At 44.5% G+C, this 19892-nt stretch overlaps 1 protein-coding gene across 3 annotated transcripts in view; it reads right to left on the bottom strand.

Annotated features, from left to right (window-relative positions):
* Nucleotides 1–7740: 7740 nt before the first annotated feature.
* Nucleotides 7741–19892, bottom strand: part of Xpnpep3 (X-prolyl aminopeptidase 3) — a 44274-nt gene continuing 32122 nt past the window's right edge. For all 3 annotated transcript variants that reach the window (XM_042697897.1, XM_042697898.1, XM_042697899.1), the window contains exons 6-10: nucleotides 19555–19668; nucleotides 18549–18634; nucleotides 14960–15137; nucleotides 12879–12999; nucleotides 7741–8818 (exon numbers count right to left, since the gene is read on the bottom strand). In XM_042697897.1, the coding sequence (XP_042553831.1) occupies nucleotides 8652–8818; nucleotides 12879–12999; nucleotides 14960–15137; nucleotides 18549–18634; nucleotides 19555–19668 (666 nt within the window). In that variant the 3' untranslated portion in view covers nucleotides 7741–8651. The remainder of the gene's footprint in view (nucleotides 8819–12878; nucleotides 13000–14959; nucleotides 15138–18548; nucleotides 18635–19554; nucleotides 19669–19892) is intronic.

The raw sequence follows: 19892 nt of genomic DNA, 5'->3' as shown, positions 1-19892 counted from the left end.
CAGTCCTGCCTCCTCCCACCAGAAACGGACGGAGGCTCAGCCGGGAGAGCTGTCTCCTTGCCCACATCGCCATTCGGTCTTCGTCTTTCTTCCACTGGCCCCCCATAGTGTCCATTCTCCCTAATTTCTCCCGCATTTTCGCTCATGGCCCTAATCAAACTGTCCTAAATTTTGATCCTTTGTTACTTCTTTTTCCCTGGGGATCGAACCCAGGGTCTTGCTAGCTTAGTTGTACTGAGTTATGCAGGTACTGGCCCTTGAACTCAAGGACTGGGGGCTGTTCCCCCCCCCCCTTTTTTTTTTCTTCCTGTTTGATGCTCTACCACTTGAGCAGTAGCTCCACTTCTAGCATTTTTGCTAGTTAATTGGAAATAAGTCTTAAGGAATTTCCTGTCCTGGCTGGCTTCTAACTTCCATTCTCAGAGCTCATCTTTCTGTGTAGCTAGGATTCCAGATGGGATCCAACGGCTCCTGTCAGGGCATCTTATATTTAAATATTTGGTATGATGTCCTTTCATTATCGTCAGTAGTAGCAGATAGATAACAGCCAATCATAAGTCCAATGAATTTTAGGAAAGGGGAAGTACAGGGTTTTTTGAAGCAGAGGGAGCCTTGTCTATCAGTGGAAAAAAAGTCCTTTTAGAGGAAATGGTTTTAGGATGGAAGGATAAGCCAGTGAGAAGTGGGTATAGTGGTATGCAGATAAATATTTCAAAACCAAAAAGTCCTGATTTGTAGCCCTACAAATGTAAAATTACTGAAAATTTAACTATTGTTTTAAATTTTATTAGCATGCATTACTTATAGAGACTTATATTACATTCTCATATACACCATTTATTCCAATCAATCTCCTTAAATTTTTTCCCCACTTTTTTTTTTTTTTGCTAGTCCTGGGCCTTGAACTCAGGGCCTGGGCACTGTCACTGAACTCCTTATGCTCAAGGCTAGTGCTCTACCACTTGAGCCACAGTGCCACTTTGAGCTTTTTCTGCTTAGGTGGTACTGAGGAATTGAATCCAGGACTTCATGCATGCTAGGCAAGCCACATTCCTAGTCCTGACTTTTGTTTTTAATGCCAGTCCTAGGGCTTGAACCTAGGGCATGAGCCATTGGTGTTCAGCTTGGAACAAGGTTTGTGGACCATAACTTTATTATGTGTACACTCACAAAAATTGCGAAATCTGAGAAGCAGTCCTCTTAGATTGCCTCTTCCCCAGCAGCCTCCCTGTGGTGCAGCAGGACCTTTGTTGGCCTGTTGTGCAGCTGATGTAGGTTCCTGGACTTCCTTCTTTTGTATTCAGCCTGGGGCTGGCAGAGGCTTTGCTGCTGGTCACCTTTAGGATACCTCACCATCCCATCTGACTGCTCTTTCAGCAACTGTGAAATGAATTCCTTAACACTTGTTTTAAATATTTAGAATGGCTTCTGTTTTCCTGACTGGACTCCTACTACAAGACTTCAGAGGTTAAGTATTCTGAGAATAAATGTTTTTTGCTACTCTGGTTGGATTTTGATACTCTTGGTTAGGATTGCAGTAATTCCCTTAAGAGGACTGGGAATGTGGCTTAGTGATAGACTGCTTGCCTAGCATGCATGAAGCCCTGGGTTTGATTCCTCAGTACCTCAGCTAGAAGTGGTGCTGTGGCTCAAGTGGTAGAGTGCTAGCCTTGAGCAAAAAGGTGGTCAGGGACAGTGCCCAGACCCTGAATACAAGCCCTAGTACTGGCAAAAAAAAAACCAAAAAACAAAGAGAAATGTGACTACAAAAGCCAGGTGTGGTAGTACAAAACAGCTATCCCAGTACTTGGGAGGCAGAGGGCAGGAGGAAAGTGAGTTCAAGGTTTATCTGGGCTATATAGTGAGACCCTATCAAAAAACAAACAAGGAGTTAACTAAATAGGACTAGGTTTATTGGGAGAGGTGTGGATCTTTAAAGGCTAAAGAAATGATCTTGGAGGAAAGGAGGAAAAGCATTATGGAGGAGGAAAGATGTGGGGAAAGGAAAATTGGAGAGTAGCGAGGGCATAGACAAGAGAATCAAGAGCTGAAACAAAATGAACCAGCACATTATCCTCTGAGAATAGGGGAAGCTTGCTCCGAGTTAGTTTTCACTAAAAACAGAGAAGATAGAGGTGTTTGAAGTCTTGAAGAGAGTAGTTTGGAAGAGGCTGGGGATCCATATATTGCTATGAAAAGCCCTCTGGTTAGCTGGGTGCTGGTGGCTCAGTCCTATAATCCTAGTTACTCTGGAGGCTGAGATCTCAGACTTTGAAGCTGGCATATGCAGAAAAGCTCATGAGACTTCTATCTCCAACTAATCAGCAAAAAGCTAGAAATGAAGACTTGATTTAAGTGGCACCAGCCTTGATTGAAAATGATAGGCAAGAGCTTGAGGCTGAGTTCAAACTGCAGGGCCAACCCCCCAAACACCACCACCTGGCCTTGGAGCAAGGAAATGTGTGAGCAGACCTCACTAACCAGCTGTAGGATCAAGTGTGGTGCTAGTGATCAACCCAGAACCAACAGCTTTGTGCGCTGGGAAAGCTACCATACCTCAGCCCCATTTTATCTTTCCAGCTTCAAGGTGCAAAGTCATTAATGTCCCCTTTGTCTCTGAAAACCTGATGCCATGAGAGTTGCACCCACAAGTTCTGGTTCTGCCCAACAGAGCAGCATAGAATGAATGTTTCATGAAGAGCCTTTTGGCCACTATGCTTCCCTTCTTCCACCTCACCTGAAACAGTCTCTAGGGCTTGAACCCAGAGACTGGGTGCTGTCTCAGCTTTTTTGCTCAAAGCTAGTGCTTTACCACTTTCAGCCATACCCCTACTTCAGAGACAAGTCTCAAGAACATAATGCCAGGGCTGGCTTTGAACCCCAATCCTCAGATCTCAGCCTTTGAAGTGGATATGATTACAGGCTTGAGTCACTAGTGCCTGGCTTTTTCTTGTTGTTGGTAGTGGGTACTGTCCCTGAGCTTTTTTGCTTAAAGCTAGTGCTTTAAGCTAGTGCCACAGCGCCATTTCTGGTTTTCTGGTGGTTAACTGGAGAAGAGTCTCATAGATTTTTCCTGCACCAGCTGGCTTTGAAATGAGATCCTCTAATCTCAGCCTTATGAGCAGCTAGGGTTACAGGAGTGAGATTTTTGTTGCTAGTCCTAGGGCTTGAACTCAGGACCTGGGTACTGTCTCTGAGCTTCTTTTGTTCAAGGCTAGCACTCTACCACTTGAGCTACAGCATCACTTCTGGCTTTTTCTGTTTATGTGGTAGTGAGGAATTGTTTTTTTTGTTGTTCTTGGTTGTGGGGCTTGAACTCTGGGCCTAGGCACTGTCCCTGCGCTCTTCAGCTCAAGGTGAGCACTCTACCTCTTGAGCCACAGCGCCACTTCTGGTGCTGAGGAATTGAACCCAGGGCTTCATGTATGCAAGGCAAGCACTCTACCACTAAGCCACAATCCCAGCCCCAGGTTTTTGTTTTTTAAATTGTATTTTTTTGTTGGTTGTAGGGCTGGAGCTCAGGGCCTGGGCGCTGTCCCTGCGCTCTTTTGCTCAAGGCTAGCGCTCCATCACTTGAGCCACAGCTCTTATTTCTGGTTTGCTAGTGATTAATTAATCTCTCAGACGTTCCTTCTCAGGCTGGCTTTGAACCACAATGCTCAGAGCCTCCTCAGTAGCTAGGATTACAGGCTTGAGCCACCAATGCCTGGCAGTTTATTTTTTATTTTTTGGTTGGTTATGAGTCTTGATCTCTGGGCCTGGGCTGCCACTGAGCTCTTTTGCTCAAGGCTAATGCTGTAGCAGTTTGAGCCACAGCTCTACTTCTGGTTTTTGAGTGGTTAATTGGAGATAAAGACTCTTTTTTTTTTTCTTTTGGTCGGCCGTGGGGCTTGAACTCTGGGCCTGGGCGCTGTCCCTCAGCTCTTCAGCTCAAGGCTAGCACTCTACCACTTGAGCCACAATGCCACTTCCAGCTTTTTTTCTTTTTGCTTATGTGGTGCTGAGGAATCGAACCCAGGGCCTCATGCATGCAAGACAAGCGCTCTACCACTGAGCCACCTTCCCAGCCCGAACTATAGATTCTAAAAGAACACACACAAGCAGTAACACCAATTTATCATATATTTAAAAAATAACAGTAACAATTTTTTTCCCTTGTTGGGGATTGGTATTATCTATTTTCAGTGAAGAGCCCTAAAAAGTAACAGCATTTTGCCCAAATTGAATTTACATAATTGCACAGAAAGTATACAAGGTATCAAGAAACTCCAATAAAGACTGCAGCTTCCTTAGAATTTTGGGGAGCATGTACACAAGGGCTTTGTGTTCAGTGGAGACCCTGACCCAAGCAATACTGATGTTCATGTAACGTTCCTCATGAAAGACAAGAACAAACAGAAACCACATGGTTTGTGTCTGTGGAGTTCTGTTATAATGTTATAGATGTATTCCAATTCTCATCACTCCAGGAACATTAAAGACCAGCTTGCAGCACATTTGCCCAGACTTAAAACTTATCTGCTTAAGTTGTGGCTGTGGATCTCATTTTGGGAAACAGAAAAAAAAGGTGTGGCTCAGGTGGTAGAGCTTGGATGCTAAGTCCCAGTCCTGGTCTGGGTTGGGCAACCACACTGTAAACACTTCTTTCACACAGTCCTTTCTAGTGCCCCCACCTTGGTTCTTACTTAATTTCTCACACAAAGTTACACTATCACCTATCATATGACCCTGACATGGAATAGTGTTCTGAGCTTCATTTGATATCTGACATAGCACAGGAGAGGGGAAAGCAGCACCCATCCCCTCTCCTGGAAAAAAAAAAAAAAAAGGAGGCAGGAGAAAGCAGAAAGGGGAGAGGAAGGAGGGAGGAAAGGGAAAGAATAGTAGGGAGGAAGGTTATACCTATGAATAATCTGAAAAGATTCTTTTTGTTTTGTTTTGCTGAGACAGTCTTGCTGTGTAAGCGCAGGCTGGCCTACATGATCCTCTTGCCTCTCTGAGTGCTGGGATTATAGAGGTACACCACCCATCAGGCCCAACTATACACTGAGTATTTTATAGCACCTTCCTAATTGGAAGGCTAAAACTATGGGAAGGGGTAAATTCTTATTCAGTATTTCCACTGTTGTGTTGCCAACTAAAAATACATTCTCAATTTCCTGAATGGGAGGAAAAGAGCAACTTATGAAATTATGTACACACACATTGGCTATCTTTCATTTAATCCCAGCTCTTGGGAGGCTGAGGCCAACCTAGTGAGACCCTGTTTAATAAACAAAATAAACAAATCCTGGATTTATCAGGCAGCTGTACAATATGTAATCTGGATGGTTCTACTAGTTTGGCTCAATTGCTTAGCTGCTATGGTTAATCAGGACAACAAACCCTGAACTAAAATGACCAGAAGAATTCTATCACAGCCATTCTAACTAACAGTATGATCTGTAGAACTTGACTGGAAGTTAACCAGAAATCTGTTTCATGACCTTGGTATGCTCCTATACATAACAGCCACCTAGGTTTTTAGCTACAAAGGTGAGACCACAGAAGATGACTTCTAGGAAGAAATGGAGAGTCCTTATTCCAGGAGTAAAAGAGAACAAAGGAAACCCAATTCTGTGGGATCGCTGAGACACAAAGGCTGGGAAATAAGAAAGCAGGGTTGTGGATTTTTTTTTTTTTGTCAGTCATGGGCTTGAACTCTGGGCCTGGGCGCTGTCCCTCAGCTCTTCAGCTCAAGGAGAGCACTCTACCACTTGAGCCACAGCACTACTTCCAGTTTTCTGGTGGTTTATTGGAGGTAAGAGTCTCACGGATTTTTTCTGCCCAGGCTGGCTTTGAACAATGATCTGCAGATCTCAGCCTCCTGAGTAGCTAGGATTACAGGCTTGAGCCACCGGTGCTCAGCTTTTTTTGTTTTTGTTTTTTAATTGGTTCTGGGGATTCAACCTGGAGTATTGGCACCTGTTAGGCAAGTACTTTGCCACTGATCTATACCCCAGTCCTGGATTTATCTTCTTTTATTTTTTATTTTATTTTTTTCGGTTGTGGGCCTTGAACTCTGTGAGTGTTGTCCCTCAGCTCTTCAGCTCAAGGTGAGCGCTCTACTACTTGAGCTACAGCGCCACTTCCGGTTTTCTGGTGGTTTACTGGAGATAAGAGTTTCACGGACTTTCCTGCCTGGGCTGGCTTTGAACCGCGATTCTCAGATCTCAGCCTCCTGAGTAGCTAGGATTACAAGGTGTGAGCCACCGGTCCGGCTATCTTCTTTTAGAAAGTAGCACAGAACTGAGAATTGCAGGGACATTTTGATGGTGGACAGAAGAGACAGAACACAGCCAGAAAGCATCCACTCCTGCAAGCCCTTAAATAAGGTTAATAAATCCAATCCTTAGGATGAGCAGACAGGCTGTTACATCCCTGTTCTAACATCACCTATTTCCTGCCTGCTTTTAGACCTGTACTGTAGGTTTCCCTAAGAGGGGAACACTTCCAGCACTGTAGAGATCACTCATCTTCTAGCTTGTGCTTCCCTAACACAAATAGGGGGGAAACTCTAGCAAATCCTTCTAACATTTATTGTTGAACAATCAGCATTCTTGTGTATCTTCATCCCATATTCAATTTTTTTTTTTTGTTGTTGGCCGTGGGGCTTGAACTCTGGGCCTGGGCGCTGTTCCTCAGCTCTTCAGCTCAAGGGAGCGCTCTACCACTTGAGCTACAGCGCCACTTCCGGTTTTCTGGTGGTTTATTGGAGATAGGAGTCTCACGGTCTCTCCTGCCCGGGCTGGCTTTGAACCGTAATCCTCAGATCTCAGCCTCCTGAGTAGCTAGGATTACAGGCATGAGTCACCAGCGCCCGGCTCCCATATTCAATTTTAAGGGAGGTAAATACAGTGGTTCTTAGGGATTCCCCTTACATAAAAGCTTCTGAACAAACTACTGTAATAATCTAGCTCTGTTTGCCATGCAAATTGAGTTTTACATAATCCCATCTGATGCAGTGCTTACAGAAACATGACTGCCACTGCCCTTCCAGAGCTAACCTAAGAGAAAGGGTAAGATGTTTATAGGTACTTGGGGACTTCTATATTTTGTTTTTATTAGGAAGTCCCAGAGCTGGGGGATGGTGGCTCATGCCTATAATCCTAACTACTGAGGAGGCTGAGAGCTGAGGACTGTGGTTTGAATCTAGCCTGAACAGAAAATTTCAAAAGAAATGGAGGGTGGCTTAAGTGGTAAAGCACCAGTGTATGTGTGAGGCTCTGAGTTCAAGTGCCTTAGTGCTAGCACAAAAAAAAGAAAAAAAAATCACAGAACTGGGGTTTTTCTATGAAAATTGAGTGTTACTACTCTGACTATAACAAGGTAAACAGATGTGCTCTGGGCCAAAGAAGTAGCGTTAAGGATGACCTGGAAGCGTCAGTGCATTAAAGAACTGGTGAAGGAATCGGGTACAGAGGTAAACACTGTAGTCCCAGTTGCTCAGAGGCTGAGGTGGGTGGGAGGATCACTTTAGCCCATGAGTTCAAGACTAGCCTGGGAAACATAGCAAGACCCTGTCTCAAACAAAAGAAAAAAAGTGGGAAAAGAAAGTAAAGTAAAAAGGAAAGAAGGGAACTCATCAACATAGTAACCTCAACACTTGAGAAGTGGAGGTAGGAAGATTGAGTTTGAGGCTAGCCTGGGATACAGAGAGTTCAAAGCCAGCCTAAGCAACATACCAAGACTCTCAAAAAAAAAAAAAAAAAAATCAAGGGTTGAGGTCTAGTTCAGTGGGGGAACAGTGGTAGAACACAGGGAAGGCCCTGAATCTGATCCCTAACACTGCAAAAACTAAAATCAAATGAAAATCAATGCACCCCTCCCCCATAACAAACAAAAAAATGAAGGAAGCATGGATGTGTGGGAAAGGCACCATCTTTATACCAGAGAGAACAGATGGCTGGAGGTCTAGACTTAGAGTAGTAGATACATATATATTTTAAAAAATCTTTTATTTCTTCCTTTTGAACAATCAACACTATCCAAGTCCCAGGTAACCAAGGGCAAGAAAGGCTCAAATCTGCTTTGCTGGAAAGCTAGGCTGCTGCAATTTGGACTGTGGCTGAATGGTAGGACTGAGTGATGTCAGTTATCCAGATGACTACGTGGTCCTGGTAGATATGCAGAATCTTGTGGAGGCAGGAAGAAGTAAAGGAAGGTATGTAAGTGAAAATCCACTGACATAGTTTTTAGCATGGCATAGCAAAGACGCTGGTGATTAGTTCCAAAATATAGGCATCAAACAAACATCTAAGTGGATTTCAGAAAAGTGATATTAAGTACAAAAAGAAAGACTCAAAAGAGAATTTTCCATGTTTAAAGTGTCAGTTGGAATGCATGGACAAATGTAATTGAGACCTTATTTTCTGTTTAAAAATTAAACTCACTTAGATCATTAATTCTACAGAATTAATGTTGGTAGCTGCAGTAACAAATCGTTCCAAAGTTTGCTTTCCCAGATTTCTAGCTACTGAAAATGAAAAAGCCAGGTGTGCTGCTACCCTCCCACAGGGAGCATGTATAGACAAATACAGCAACTCAATGCACATGCAGCGGCGCCAGGACACCCCTCTTGAACCTGAGATGCTTTCGGGCTGCTGTGGGAGTCAAGAGGTCTTGCTGAAGATCTGTTCAATGTCACTTATCTCTTTGGGACAATCTGCAGAAAGGATGAGAGGTGAGTCCTGAGTCACCACTACATCATCTTCAATTCGGACACCAAGTCCCCGGAACTTCTCTGGTGCATCTCTGTCATCCTCTGGAATATAAATACCTGAGAACCAGAGAAGAGAGGGTGGTTCAGCAATGATGGTATCAGCAGCGGGGTCAATCTTGATGGGTGACAATTCCTTTACCTGCAGATTGGGTCCTCAATATGGCTACCTGAGGGCTGGGAATGTGGCTCACTGGTAGAGTGCTTGCCAGCATGTATGAAGTCCTGGGTTCAATTCCTTAGTACCACATAAACACAAACGAAGTAGCACTGTGGCTCAACTGGTAGAGTGCTAGCCTTGAGCAAAAGAAGCTCAGGGACAGTGCCTAGGATCTGAGTTCAGGGCCCAGGACTGGGGGAAAAAAAAAAAAAAAAAGGCGGGGCTGGGAAGGTGGCTCAGTGGTAGAGTGCTTGCCTTGTATGCATGAGGCCCTGGGTTCGATTCCTCAGCACCACATAAGCAAAAAGAAAAAAGCCCAAAGTGGTGCTGTGGCTCAAGTGGTAGAGCGCTAGCCTTGAGCTGAAGAGTTGAGGGACAGCGCCCAGGCCCAGAGTTTAGGCCCCACAACCGGACTCAAAAACAACAAAACAAAACAAAACAAAACAAAACAAAAAAGGCTACCTGACAGAGTTGTTAGGTTTAAACACTTGTTCCCCTCTCCTTCCCCGCCCTGCTGGTCCTGGGGCTTCAATTCAAGGCCTGGGCACTGTCCTTGAGTTTTTATGCTCAAGACTAGTGCTCTAATATTTTGAGCCACAGCTCCATTTCCAACTTTTTGGTAGTTAATTGGAGATGAGTCTCATGGACTTTCTTGCCTGGAGCTGGCTTTGAATTACAATCCTCAGATCTCATTTTCCTGAGTAACTAGGGCCGCAGGTGTGAACCACTGGTGCCCGGCCTAAATGACATGCTTCTAACAAAGCCTGGTACATAATGATCAACAAAGTTGGCTATGGTTACTAGAATTAATAATTTTTTTTTTTTTGTCAGTCGTGGGGGCTTGAACTTGGCCTGGGCACTGTCCCTCAGCTCTTCAGTTCAAGGCAAGTGCTCTACCCCTTGAGCCACAGTACCACTTCCTGTTTTCTAGTGGTTTATTGGAGATGAGAGTCTCACGGACTTTTCTGCCCAGGCTGGCTTTGAACTGTGATCCTCAGATCTCAGCCTCCTGAATAGCTAGGATTACAGATGTGAGCCACCAGCGCTTGACTTAGAATTAATACTATTATGGTCATTTTATACACTAAACCACAGGCTCCATACAACAACAGATAACGTTAATCATGACTGTCATATTCTAGTGTTCAAGCAGGCTACTAAAGTTACTTGATTTATGGCTATGTCTATTCAGGGAAGCAAGTCACAGTAAGCCCGCTTTATTTGTGGATTTATTACAGTGTTGAAATCAATAATCAAAAGATAAAAAAAGGACAAGGTTTAGAGGTCTGTAGAGTTGATACAATACCAGCCAATGAGTGAAAGCAAGTCCTGCTCTCAAATGGAAAAAAACAAAACAAAACAAAACAAAACAAAACAAGATGGTTATAAACCAATCTCTGGGCTGGGAAAGTGGCTGAGTGGTAGAGCGCTTGCCTTGCATGCCTGAGGCCCTGGGTTCGATTCTTCAGCACCACATAAGCAAAAAGAAAAAAGCCGGAAGTGGTGCTGTGGTTCAAGTGGTAGAGTGCTAGCCTTGAGCTGAACAGCTGGACAACGCCCAAGCCCAGAGTTCAGGCCCCATGACCGGACCCCCCCCAAAAAAAAAAATCTGATAAAACATAGATGTAAAAAATCCCTAATAAAATACCTGATAAGTAAATTCAACAGCTAAGTGCCAGTAGCTCATATCTGTAATTCTAGTTACTCAGAAGGTTGAGATCTGAGGATCATGGTTTGAAGCCAGCCCAGGCTTTAAAAAGTCTGTGAGACTCATCTCAAATTAACTACTCAAAAAAATCCAGAAGTGGAGCTGTGGCTCAAATGATAGAGAACTAGACTTAAACAAAAAAGCTCAGGTACCGGGGCTGGGAAGTTGGCTTAGTGGTAGAGCACTTGCCTTGCATGCCTGAGGCCCTGGGTTCGATTCCTCAGCACCACATAAGCAAAAAGAAAAAAGCCGGAAGTGGCGCTGTGGCTCAAGTGGTAGAGTGCTAGCCTTGAGCTAAGAGCTGAGGGACAGCGCCCAGCCCAGAGTTCAGGCCCCATGACCAGACGCCCCCCCCAAAAAAAAAAGAACGTCCAAGAGACTCTCATCTCCAATAAACCACTCGAAAATGGGAGGGGTGCTGTAGCTCAGCCTTGAGCTGAAGAGCGCAGGGACAACGCCCAAGCCCAGAGTTCAAGCCCCATGATCAAAAAAAAAAAAAAAACAACTTAGTGGGGCTGGGAAGTTGGGACAGTGGTAGAGTGCTTGCCTCACATGCATGAAGCCCTGGGTTCAATTCCTCAGCACCTCATAAATAGAAAAAGCTGGAAGTGGCTATGGCTCAAGTGGCAAAGCACTAGCCTCGAGCTGAAGAGTTGAGGGTCAGTGCCCAGGCCCAGAGTTCAAGCCCCATGACCACCACCACCACCACCACCACCAACAACAAAAAAGAACTTTTCTAGGTGTCAGTAGCTAGGAGCTACTGAGATTTGAGGATTGAGGTTTGAAACCAGCCTGGGTAGACTCTTATTCCAATTAAACCACCACCACAACAAAAAACCATACCCGGAGCTCAAGCAGTAGACTGTTGGCCTTGAGCAAAAAAGCTCAGGGACAGCACCTAGGCCCCAGGATTGGAGCACACATACAAAAAAAAAAATCAGGGGCTGGGAAGGTGGCTCAGTGGTAGAGCACATGCCTTGCATGCCAGAGGCCCTGGGTTCGATTCCTCAGCACCACATAAGCAAAAAAAAAGAAAAAAAAAAGCTGAAAGTGGTGCTATGGCTCAAATGGTAGAGCGCTAGCCTTGAGCTGAAGAGCTGAGGGACAGCGCCCAGGCCCAGAGTTCAGGCCCCATGACCGGACCCCCCCAAAAAAAAAAAAAAAAAATCAACTCTCATGGCATCTATCTTTGTAGCTCACTGTTGCCACCAAGTTGGCTTTGGCATTCTTCCCCAAAGCTAGCCTTACTCCAGTGAGATGACCTATTCAATTACCAGGTTTTTTGATGCTTATGAGAGAGGACTTGGTAGAGCTGGGTATGATAGTGTATAGCTATAATCCTAGTATGCAGAGGAGGCTGAGCAGGAGGATGGAGAGTTCATGGGCAGCCTGGCTACACAAGGAAGACCCTATTTCAGAAAAAAAGGATAGGACAATGCTGAAGTTGGCAGGGATGTTGCACTGGACACACAGTGAGTTTTTGTTGCCTCTTGTCTACACACACTTGCCTCTGGAAGTTCAAGAAACCTCTACTACTAACTGGGAGATTAATACAAATGGACCTTGGCAAAGGCAGGATTATAAACTTACTTTTTAATATCTACTTATAGAAAATATTCACCATCTGGGATTTATTGGAATCAATGAAAACAAACTGTCTGATGTTAAGTCCAAAACAAAGTTCTCTTCTAACATTGAAGAGACTTTTCTTGGTGTTTCTTTCTTTTTTTTTTTGTCAGTCATGGGGCCTGACTCTGGGCTGGAGCACTGTCCCTCAGCTCTTCAGCTCAAGGCAAGCACTCTACCACTTTAGCCACAACGCCACTTCTAGCTTTTTCTGCTTATGTGTTGCTGAGGAATCAAACCCAGGGCCTCATGCATATAAGGCAAGCACTCTACCACTGAACCACCTTCCTAGCCCTTGGTGTTTTTTTTGGTCAGTCATGGGGCTTGAACTCTGGGCCTGGGTGCTGTCCCTCAGCTCTTCAGCTCAAGGCACGTGCTCTACTGCTAGAGCCATAGTGCCACTTCCGGTTTTCTAGAACCTTTATTGAAGATAAGAGTCTCACGGACTTTCTTGCCCGGGCTGGCTTTGAACCATGATCCTCAGATCTTGCCTCCTGAGTAGCTAGGAATACGGGCGTGAGCCTCTGGTGCCTGGCTGGTGTTTCTTTTAATTATGTTAGTTCTAGTTAAAACCACTTGATAGTATTCCCTGTGCCCAGGTCAGATCTGCTAAGACCCCTCCTTACCTGGCTCAACTGTGATCACCATACCAGGTTTCAGTGGGAGGGAACGGGGCATATCTGGAGTGTCATGCACATCCATCCCAAGGTAATGGCCAACATGGTGAGGGCAGTATTTTCGAGCAACCTGGAAGAATTATACAGCATTTTTAGAACAATGATGTCTTATGGGAAAGTAAGGCATGAATAAGTCAGTGAGAAATGTGTTAATCTCTCCCCCATAGTCTTGCCACTTTTTTTTTTTGGTCAGTCGTGGGGCTTGAACTAGGGGCTTGGGCGCTGTCCCTGTGCTCTTCAGCTTAAGGCGAGCGCTCTACTGCTCAAGACACAGCGCCACTTCTGGTTTTCTAGTGGTTTATTGGAGATAAGAGTCTCATGGACTTTCTTGCCTGGACTGGCTTTGAACTGTGACCCTCTGATTCTGAGTAGCTAGGATTATAGGCATGAGCCACTGCAGCAGAAAATAGTTCTTGAGACTGGTGCAGGTGGCTTACGCCTATAATACTAGCTACTAGCTACTCAGAAGGCTGAGATCATGGTTTGAAGCCAGACTAGGGAGAAAAGTCCCTGTGGGACTCTGATTTCCAAATAATCACTCAAAATACTGGAACTGGGGCTGGGAAGGTGGCTCAGTGGTAGAGCGCTTGCCTTGCATTCATGAGACCCTGGGTTCGATTCCTCAGCACCATATAAGCAAAAAGAAAAAAGCCGGAAGTGGCACTGCGGCTCAAGTGGTAGAGCACTAGCCTTGAGCTGAAGAGCTGAGGGACAGCGCTCAGGCCCAGAGTTAAGGCCCCACGACCGGACCCCCCCCCCCCCCAAAATAAATAAATAAAAAAAAAATAAAACAAGACAAAACAAAAAAGCTTCTATCAGTTAATGAAGGATTTCTTGGATTGAATAACAGGGAATTTTCAGCTTTTTTTTTTTTTGGTCAGTCACAGCTGAACTTGGCCTGGGCACTGTCCCTCAGCTCTTCATCTCAAGGCTAGTGCTCTCCCACTTGAGTCACAGCACCACTTCTGGCTTTTTCTCCTTATGTGGTACTAAGGAAATGAACCCAGGACCTCATGCATGCAAGGCAAGTGCTCTATCACTGAGACACCTTCTCATCCTTTCAGCTTCTTTTCCATTGCTAATAGGAGTCTGAGAGACTGAGCTTGAAGGCAGAAGATGCTAAATGGTCTGTTTGGCTAGCACTTGGCATCTTAACTTTATTATTATTATTTTGTGCCAGTTCTGGGGCTTTAATTCAGTGCCTAGGTGCTGTCCCTGAGCTTTTGTGTTCAAGATTAGTGCTCTACCACTTGAGCCAGAGATCCACATCTGGCTTTTTGTTGTTTAATTGGAGATAAGAGTCTCATGGTGCCAGGCGATGGTGGCTCACTCTAGTAGTCTTAGCTACTCAGGAGGCTAAGATCTGAGGATCACGGTTCAAAGCCAGCCCAAGCAGAAAAGTCTATGAGACTCTTATCTCCAGTTAACCACAAAATGCCAGAAGTGGAGTTGTAGCTCACACGGTAGAGCACTAGCCTTAAAGCACAAAAACTCAGTGACAGCACCTAGACCCAGAGTTCAAGCCCTTGGACTGGGGGGAAAAAAATCTCATGGGCTTTGCTTCCCTGGGTTGGCTTCAAACCTAGATCCTCAGATCTTAGCCTGGAGAAGTTAGTGTTATAGGTGTGAGCCACCAACCTTTGGCCATTACATATAGAATGCAAATAAAATGGTCTTTGATCATACTAAGCACTGTTACTAAAACAATAATCGTCTTCCTGTGGCCTCTAGAATCACATGAGATTGTTAACCTTTTTTGTGTCCTTAGCATCCTACCTTGTCTGTACTAGACTTCATTTCATGTTTTCTGAATATTGAGCTGGCTGGCTATGCTATAGGCAAGAATCACAATGTGCTGCCATCTTCTGGGAGAAATAAGTAACTACTTCCTTTGTTTTAATCCATGTTAAACCAAGTCCCTCATAAAGAATTGCAGACTATTTTAAATCTACTTAGCTTTGTGATACAGGGTAATAACTTGGCAGTGTACTAGGTGTTCTTGAGAACTGGAATCAAGAATAGTGAAGCACCTTGAATGCATTTTCCATACTGCTCTTCACAATGCCCAGCTCTCTTAGCTTCTGACTCATCAGTGTCAGCATCAAGCTGTTGATGTTCTCCAAGCTTGTCCCAGGCATGCAGAGGCTCAGACAGCCTCGCTGGATCTCTAGAACAGCTTCATAGAGTTCTGCCTGAGGTGAGGTGAATCTGAGGACAAGAAAAAAAAAAATGAGTTCAGAATAGTCTTATATTATATAAATTTGTTTCTGTTTGATTAGAACAATTTCAGGCTCATGACAATAGAGCACTGTTGTCATTTTAACTAAAAAAAAAAAATTTAATGTACAAAAATGTTCAAGCAGGGGCTGGGAAGGTGGCTTAGTGGTGGAGCGCTTGCTTTGCATGCATGAGGCCCTGGGTTTGATTCCTCAGCACCACATAAGCAAAAAAAAAAAAAAAAAAAAAAAAAAAAGAAAAAAGAAAAAAAAAAGCTGGAAGTGGCTGTGGCTCAAGTGGTAGAGCACTAGCCTTGAGCTTAAGAGCTGAGGGACAGCGCCCAGGCCCAGAGTTCAGGCCCCACAACTAAACCCCCTCCCCCCAAAAAATGTTCAAGTGGCTCATGCCTATAATCTCAGGTACTCAGGAGGCTGAGATATGAGGATCTTGGTTCAAAGCCAGCCCAGGCAGGAAACTCAGACTTTTTTTTTTGGGTCCGGTCACGGGGCCTGAACTCTGGGCCTGGGCGCTGTCCCTCAGCTCTTCAGCTCAAGGCTAGCACTCTACCACTTGAGCCACAGCACCACTTCCGGCTTTTTCCTTTTTGCTTATGTGGTGCTAAGGAATCGAACCCAGGGCCTCAGGCATGCAAGGCAAGCACTCTACCACTGAGCCACCTTCCCAGCCCAGGAAACTCAGACTCTTATCCGTAATAAACTACCAGAAAACCAGAAGTGGTGCTGTGACTCATGTAGTAGAGCATTGACTTTGAGCTGAAGAGCTAAGGGACAGTGCCCAGGCCCAGGCTTCAAGTCCCACCAAAAAAAAAAAAATCACCAAAAAAAAAAAATCACCATGATGGCTTCTTTTTTTTGGGTGCTGATTCTGGGGCTTGAACTCGGGGCCTGGGCAAAGCTCCTGAGCTTTACCAGGTGAGCCACAGCTCCATTTCTGGGTTCGTTTTCTTTTTTTTGCACTTAATTGGAGATAAGTCTTATAGTTTGTTGCTCAGGCTAGCTGCAAACCACAATTCTCATATCTCAGTCTCTTTGAGTAGTAGGTTTATAGGTAAGAGTCACCAGTGCCTGGCCATGATTTTTTTTTTTGGCTGGTCCTGGGGTTTGAACTCAGGACCTAGAATCTGTCCCTGAGCATCTCTGTGCTCAAAGTTAGCCTCTACCACTCTGCTTCACTTCTGGCTGTTTATGTAGTACTGAGGAATCGAACCCAGGGCTTCATGGATGCTAGGCAAACCCTCTACCACTAAGCTACATTCCCAGCCCTGCTGTTCTTTTTATAATTTGAAAAAAAATTTTTTTTTCTACTAGTCCTGGGGCTTGAACTCAGAGCCGAGGTGCTATGCCTGAGCCTCTTTGTGCTATAGGCTGATGCTCTACTACTTGAGCCACAGCGCCACTTCTGGCATTTTCTGATTATGTGGTGCTGAGGAATCGAACCGAGGACCTCATGCATGCAAGGCAAGCATTCCACCACTGAGCTACCTTCCCAGCCCTCCAGCTTTTTCTGAGTAGTTTATTAGAGATGAGTCTCACAGACTTTCTTACCTAGGCTGGCTTTGAACTGTGATTCTCAGATCTCAGCTTCCTGAGTAGTTATGATTATAGGTGTGAGCTGCTGGTACTTAGCTTATAATTTGAAAATTTTAGACAGGTGGTTAAGTGTCCTCCAAAAATATAACCATTAAATATTATAACAATATAAACAAAAGCTGGGCATGGTAGTATGTATCTATAATCTATACCTGGATATGTACACATAGATAGATTATATTTATATAGGAAGATGTTTGAGATAGGGTTGGACTTGCTTCAGGAATCTCTATTGCAATCTTATTGTTTGCTTCCCAGAGTAGCTGGGATGACAAGTGTTGAACATCACACTCAGCTTCTTTCCATGGAGATGGAGCCCGGCATATTTTTCTACCTGAAAAGTCAGTTCTGATTTCAGCCTTCTATATAGTTAGGATGACAGCTGAGTGAAAATTGTTCTTTTTTTTTTTTTTTTTGGTACTGGTACTGGAGCTTGAATTTAGGGCTTCAATACTGTCTCTAGGCTTTTTTTTTTTTTTTGCCAGTATTACAAATGTGAGCTATCAGTACCTCCCTGCCTGGATTCAAACTATGTACTCTGCTCTCAATGGAAGCAATAAAAATCTCTGTTCAGGTTTATTCAGCTTCCAGATGCTGGTATTGTTTTCAGTCTCCTGAGGACTCTCCAACCAATTAGAAATCACTAAAGGATTTCTGGCTGTACTATATAGTTTTTGGGACTCAGATTCTTTAGTGGTTCCTTATCTTCCAAGGATTTCTCTCCCATCTTTCTGATTCTTCCAGTATTTAAATCTATCAGGCTTAATTCAACCAAAGAGTTTTTTTTTGGTACTGGTACCGGGGTTTGAACTCAGGCCCTGGGGCGCTGTCCTTGAGTTTTTTGGGTTTCTTATTGGTCAGTAATGGGGCTTGAACTCTGGGCCTGAGTGCTGTCCTTCAGCTCTTCAGCTCAAGGCTAGTGCTCTACCACTTGAGCTACAGTGTCCACTTCCAGTTTTCTGGTGGTTTTTATTGGAGATAAGAGTTTCATGGACTTTCCTGCCCGGGCTGTCTTTGAACCATGATCCTCAGATCTTAGCCTCCTGAGTAGCTAGGATTATAGGCATCAGCCACTGGCACCCGGCTCCTTGAACTTCTTTTGCTCAAGGCTAGCACTTTACCACCTGAGCCACAGATCCATTTGTTTTTTTTTTTTTTTTGGTAGTTTAGTGGAAATGAGAGTCTCACAAATTTTCCTGCCCAGTTTGGCTTGGAACTTTGATCCTCAGATCTCAGCCTCCTGAGAAACCAGGATTACAGGTGTAATCCTCCAGCGCCTGCCCTAACCAAAAAATTCTACCATTCTGTAAATATTACCTTTGTAATCATAAGAGAAAAAAGTACTTCATAGTTAACTTAAAAAATGTGTGAGGGCTGGGAAGGTGGCTCAGTAGTAGAGCGCTTGCCTTGCATGCATGAGGCCCTGGGTTTGATTCCTCAGCACCACATAAGCAAAAAGAAAAAAAGCTGGAAGTGGTGCTATGGCTCAAGTGGTTACAGCGCTAGCCTTGAGCTGAAGAGCTGAGGGACAGCGCCCAGGCCCCGAGTTCAGACCCTACAACCGGACCCCCACCTCCCCCCCCCCCAAAATGTGTGAGTGTTTAGTGTTTCTAGGTACCTAACAGTTTTATGATAAGCAGTTTGGAATGTAATCTGGATCTTTGCAGAGAGGGTTAATCTGACCTATAAATAGCCTAGTTGGTTTTTTTAGTAATTTATTCTGTATATATCCATATTCTAACACCAACCCAGAAAGAGCAGTACAAGTGTTACTCTGTAGTAGAAGTCCTACCTGCCATTGACAGGCCAGGTGCGTGTGATGTCACTTACATAGCAGGAAGACTCACAACCTCCATCCAGAAGCACCATTTCACCATCCTAGAGAAAATTATGAAAGGTGGAAGTGGGTGATCTCACCATTCTACATTATTTCTTCTAGTCTAAAATATGATTTTGTTTGCAAAAGTTCTAATTTTTTTTAAAAAACACTATTAGAGTTTGAACTCAGAGCCTTGCATTTGCTACCACTTGACCCACACCCCCAAACTTTTTTTTTTTGTCGGTCGTGGGGTTTGAACTCTGGGTGCTGTCCCTCAGCTCTTCAGCTCAAGGCTAGCGCTTTCCTACTTGAGCTACAACGCCACTTCCAGTTTTCTGGTGGTTAAAACTGTTAGATTCGGGGCTGGGAAGGTGGCTCAGTGGTAGAGCACTTGCCTTGCATGCATGAGGCCCTGGGTTAGATTCCTCAGCACCACATAAGCAGAAAAAAAAAAAAAAAAGCTGCAAGTGGCGCTGTGGCTCAAGTGGTAAAGTGCTAGTCTTAAGCTGAAGAGCTGAGGGACAGCGCCCAAGCCCAGAGTTCAGACCCCACAACTGACCAAAAAAAAAAAAAAAAGTTGGATTACAGGCATGAGCCACCAGTGCCTGGCTTTTTTTTGGCGCGCGTGCATGTGCGTGTGTGTGTGCGTGCGTGTGTGTGCGCTGTTCCCGGGACTTGAACTCAGCAACTAGATACTGTCCCTGAGCTTTTTTGCCCAAGGCTAGTACTCTACTACATGAGCTACAATTCCACTTCTGGCTTTTTGGTGGTTAATTGGAGATAAAGAGTCTCATGGACTTTACTGCCTGACTGGGCTGACTGAACTGGGATCCTTACGTCTCATCCTCCTGTGTAGCTAGGATTACAGGCATGATCAGCTGGCGGAAGTGTTTTTTAAATGGTGGTTCATTTGTAGAAGCTAGTTTCTCTTAGGGCATTTGGACCTTTTGGAAGCAGCAAAGCAGGGCATTTTTTATACCTTGATGAGTTGATTATTTTTCACGTAATGCAAAGTGTTTGAGCGGTTACCACCAGCAACCACAGGTGGGTAGGCCAGGATGTCTGCGCCTCGAGTCCGGCATTCAAATTCAAACTGAAAAACAAAAAGGTCTGAGACAATTTTGGATTTCTGTGGGGCTGCTCAGCCCAGGCTGTCTTGCCTGGCCTGTCCCTGACACTAGAGCTTACTGTTAGTCATCACTGCAGTCAGTCATCACATTTCCCAAACTCGTCATTCTGCAACTTCATCCCATTTTCTACAACTCTAACCTATGTACTACAATCTATTCTATGCATACTATTCTATTACCAGTTAGC

This window comes from Dipodomys spectabilis, unplaced genomic scaffold, assembly GCF_019054845.1.
Source record: "Dipodomys spectabilis isolate Male_0828 unplaced genomic scaffold, ASM1905484v1 ptg000230l, whole genome shotgun sequence".
Classification (NCBI taxonomy): Eukaryota; Metazoa; Chordata; class Mammalia; order Rodentia; family Heteromyidae; genus Dipodomys; species Dipodomys spectabilis.
The sequence above is the reverse complement of the archived record's forward strand: the minus strand, read 5'-3'. Positions and strand labels throughout refer to the sequence as shown.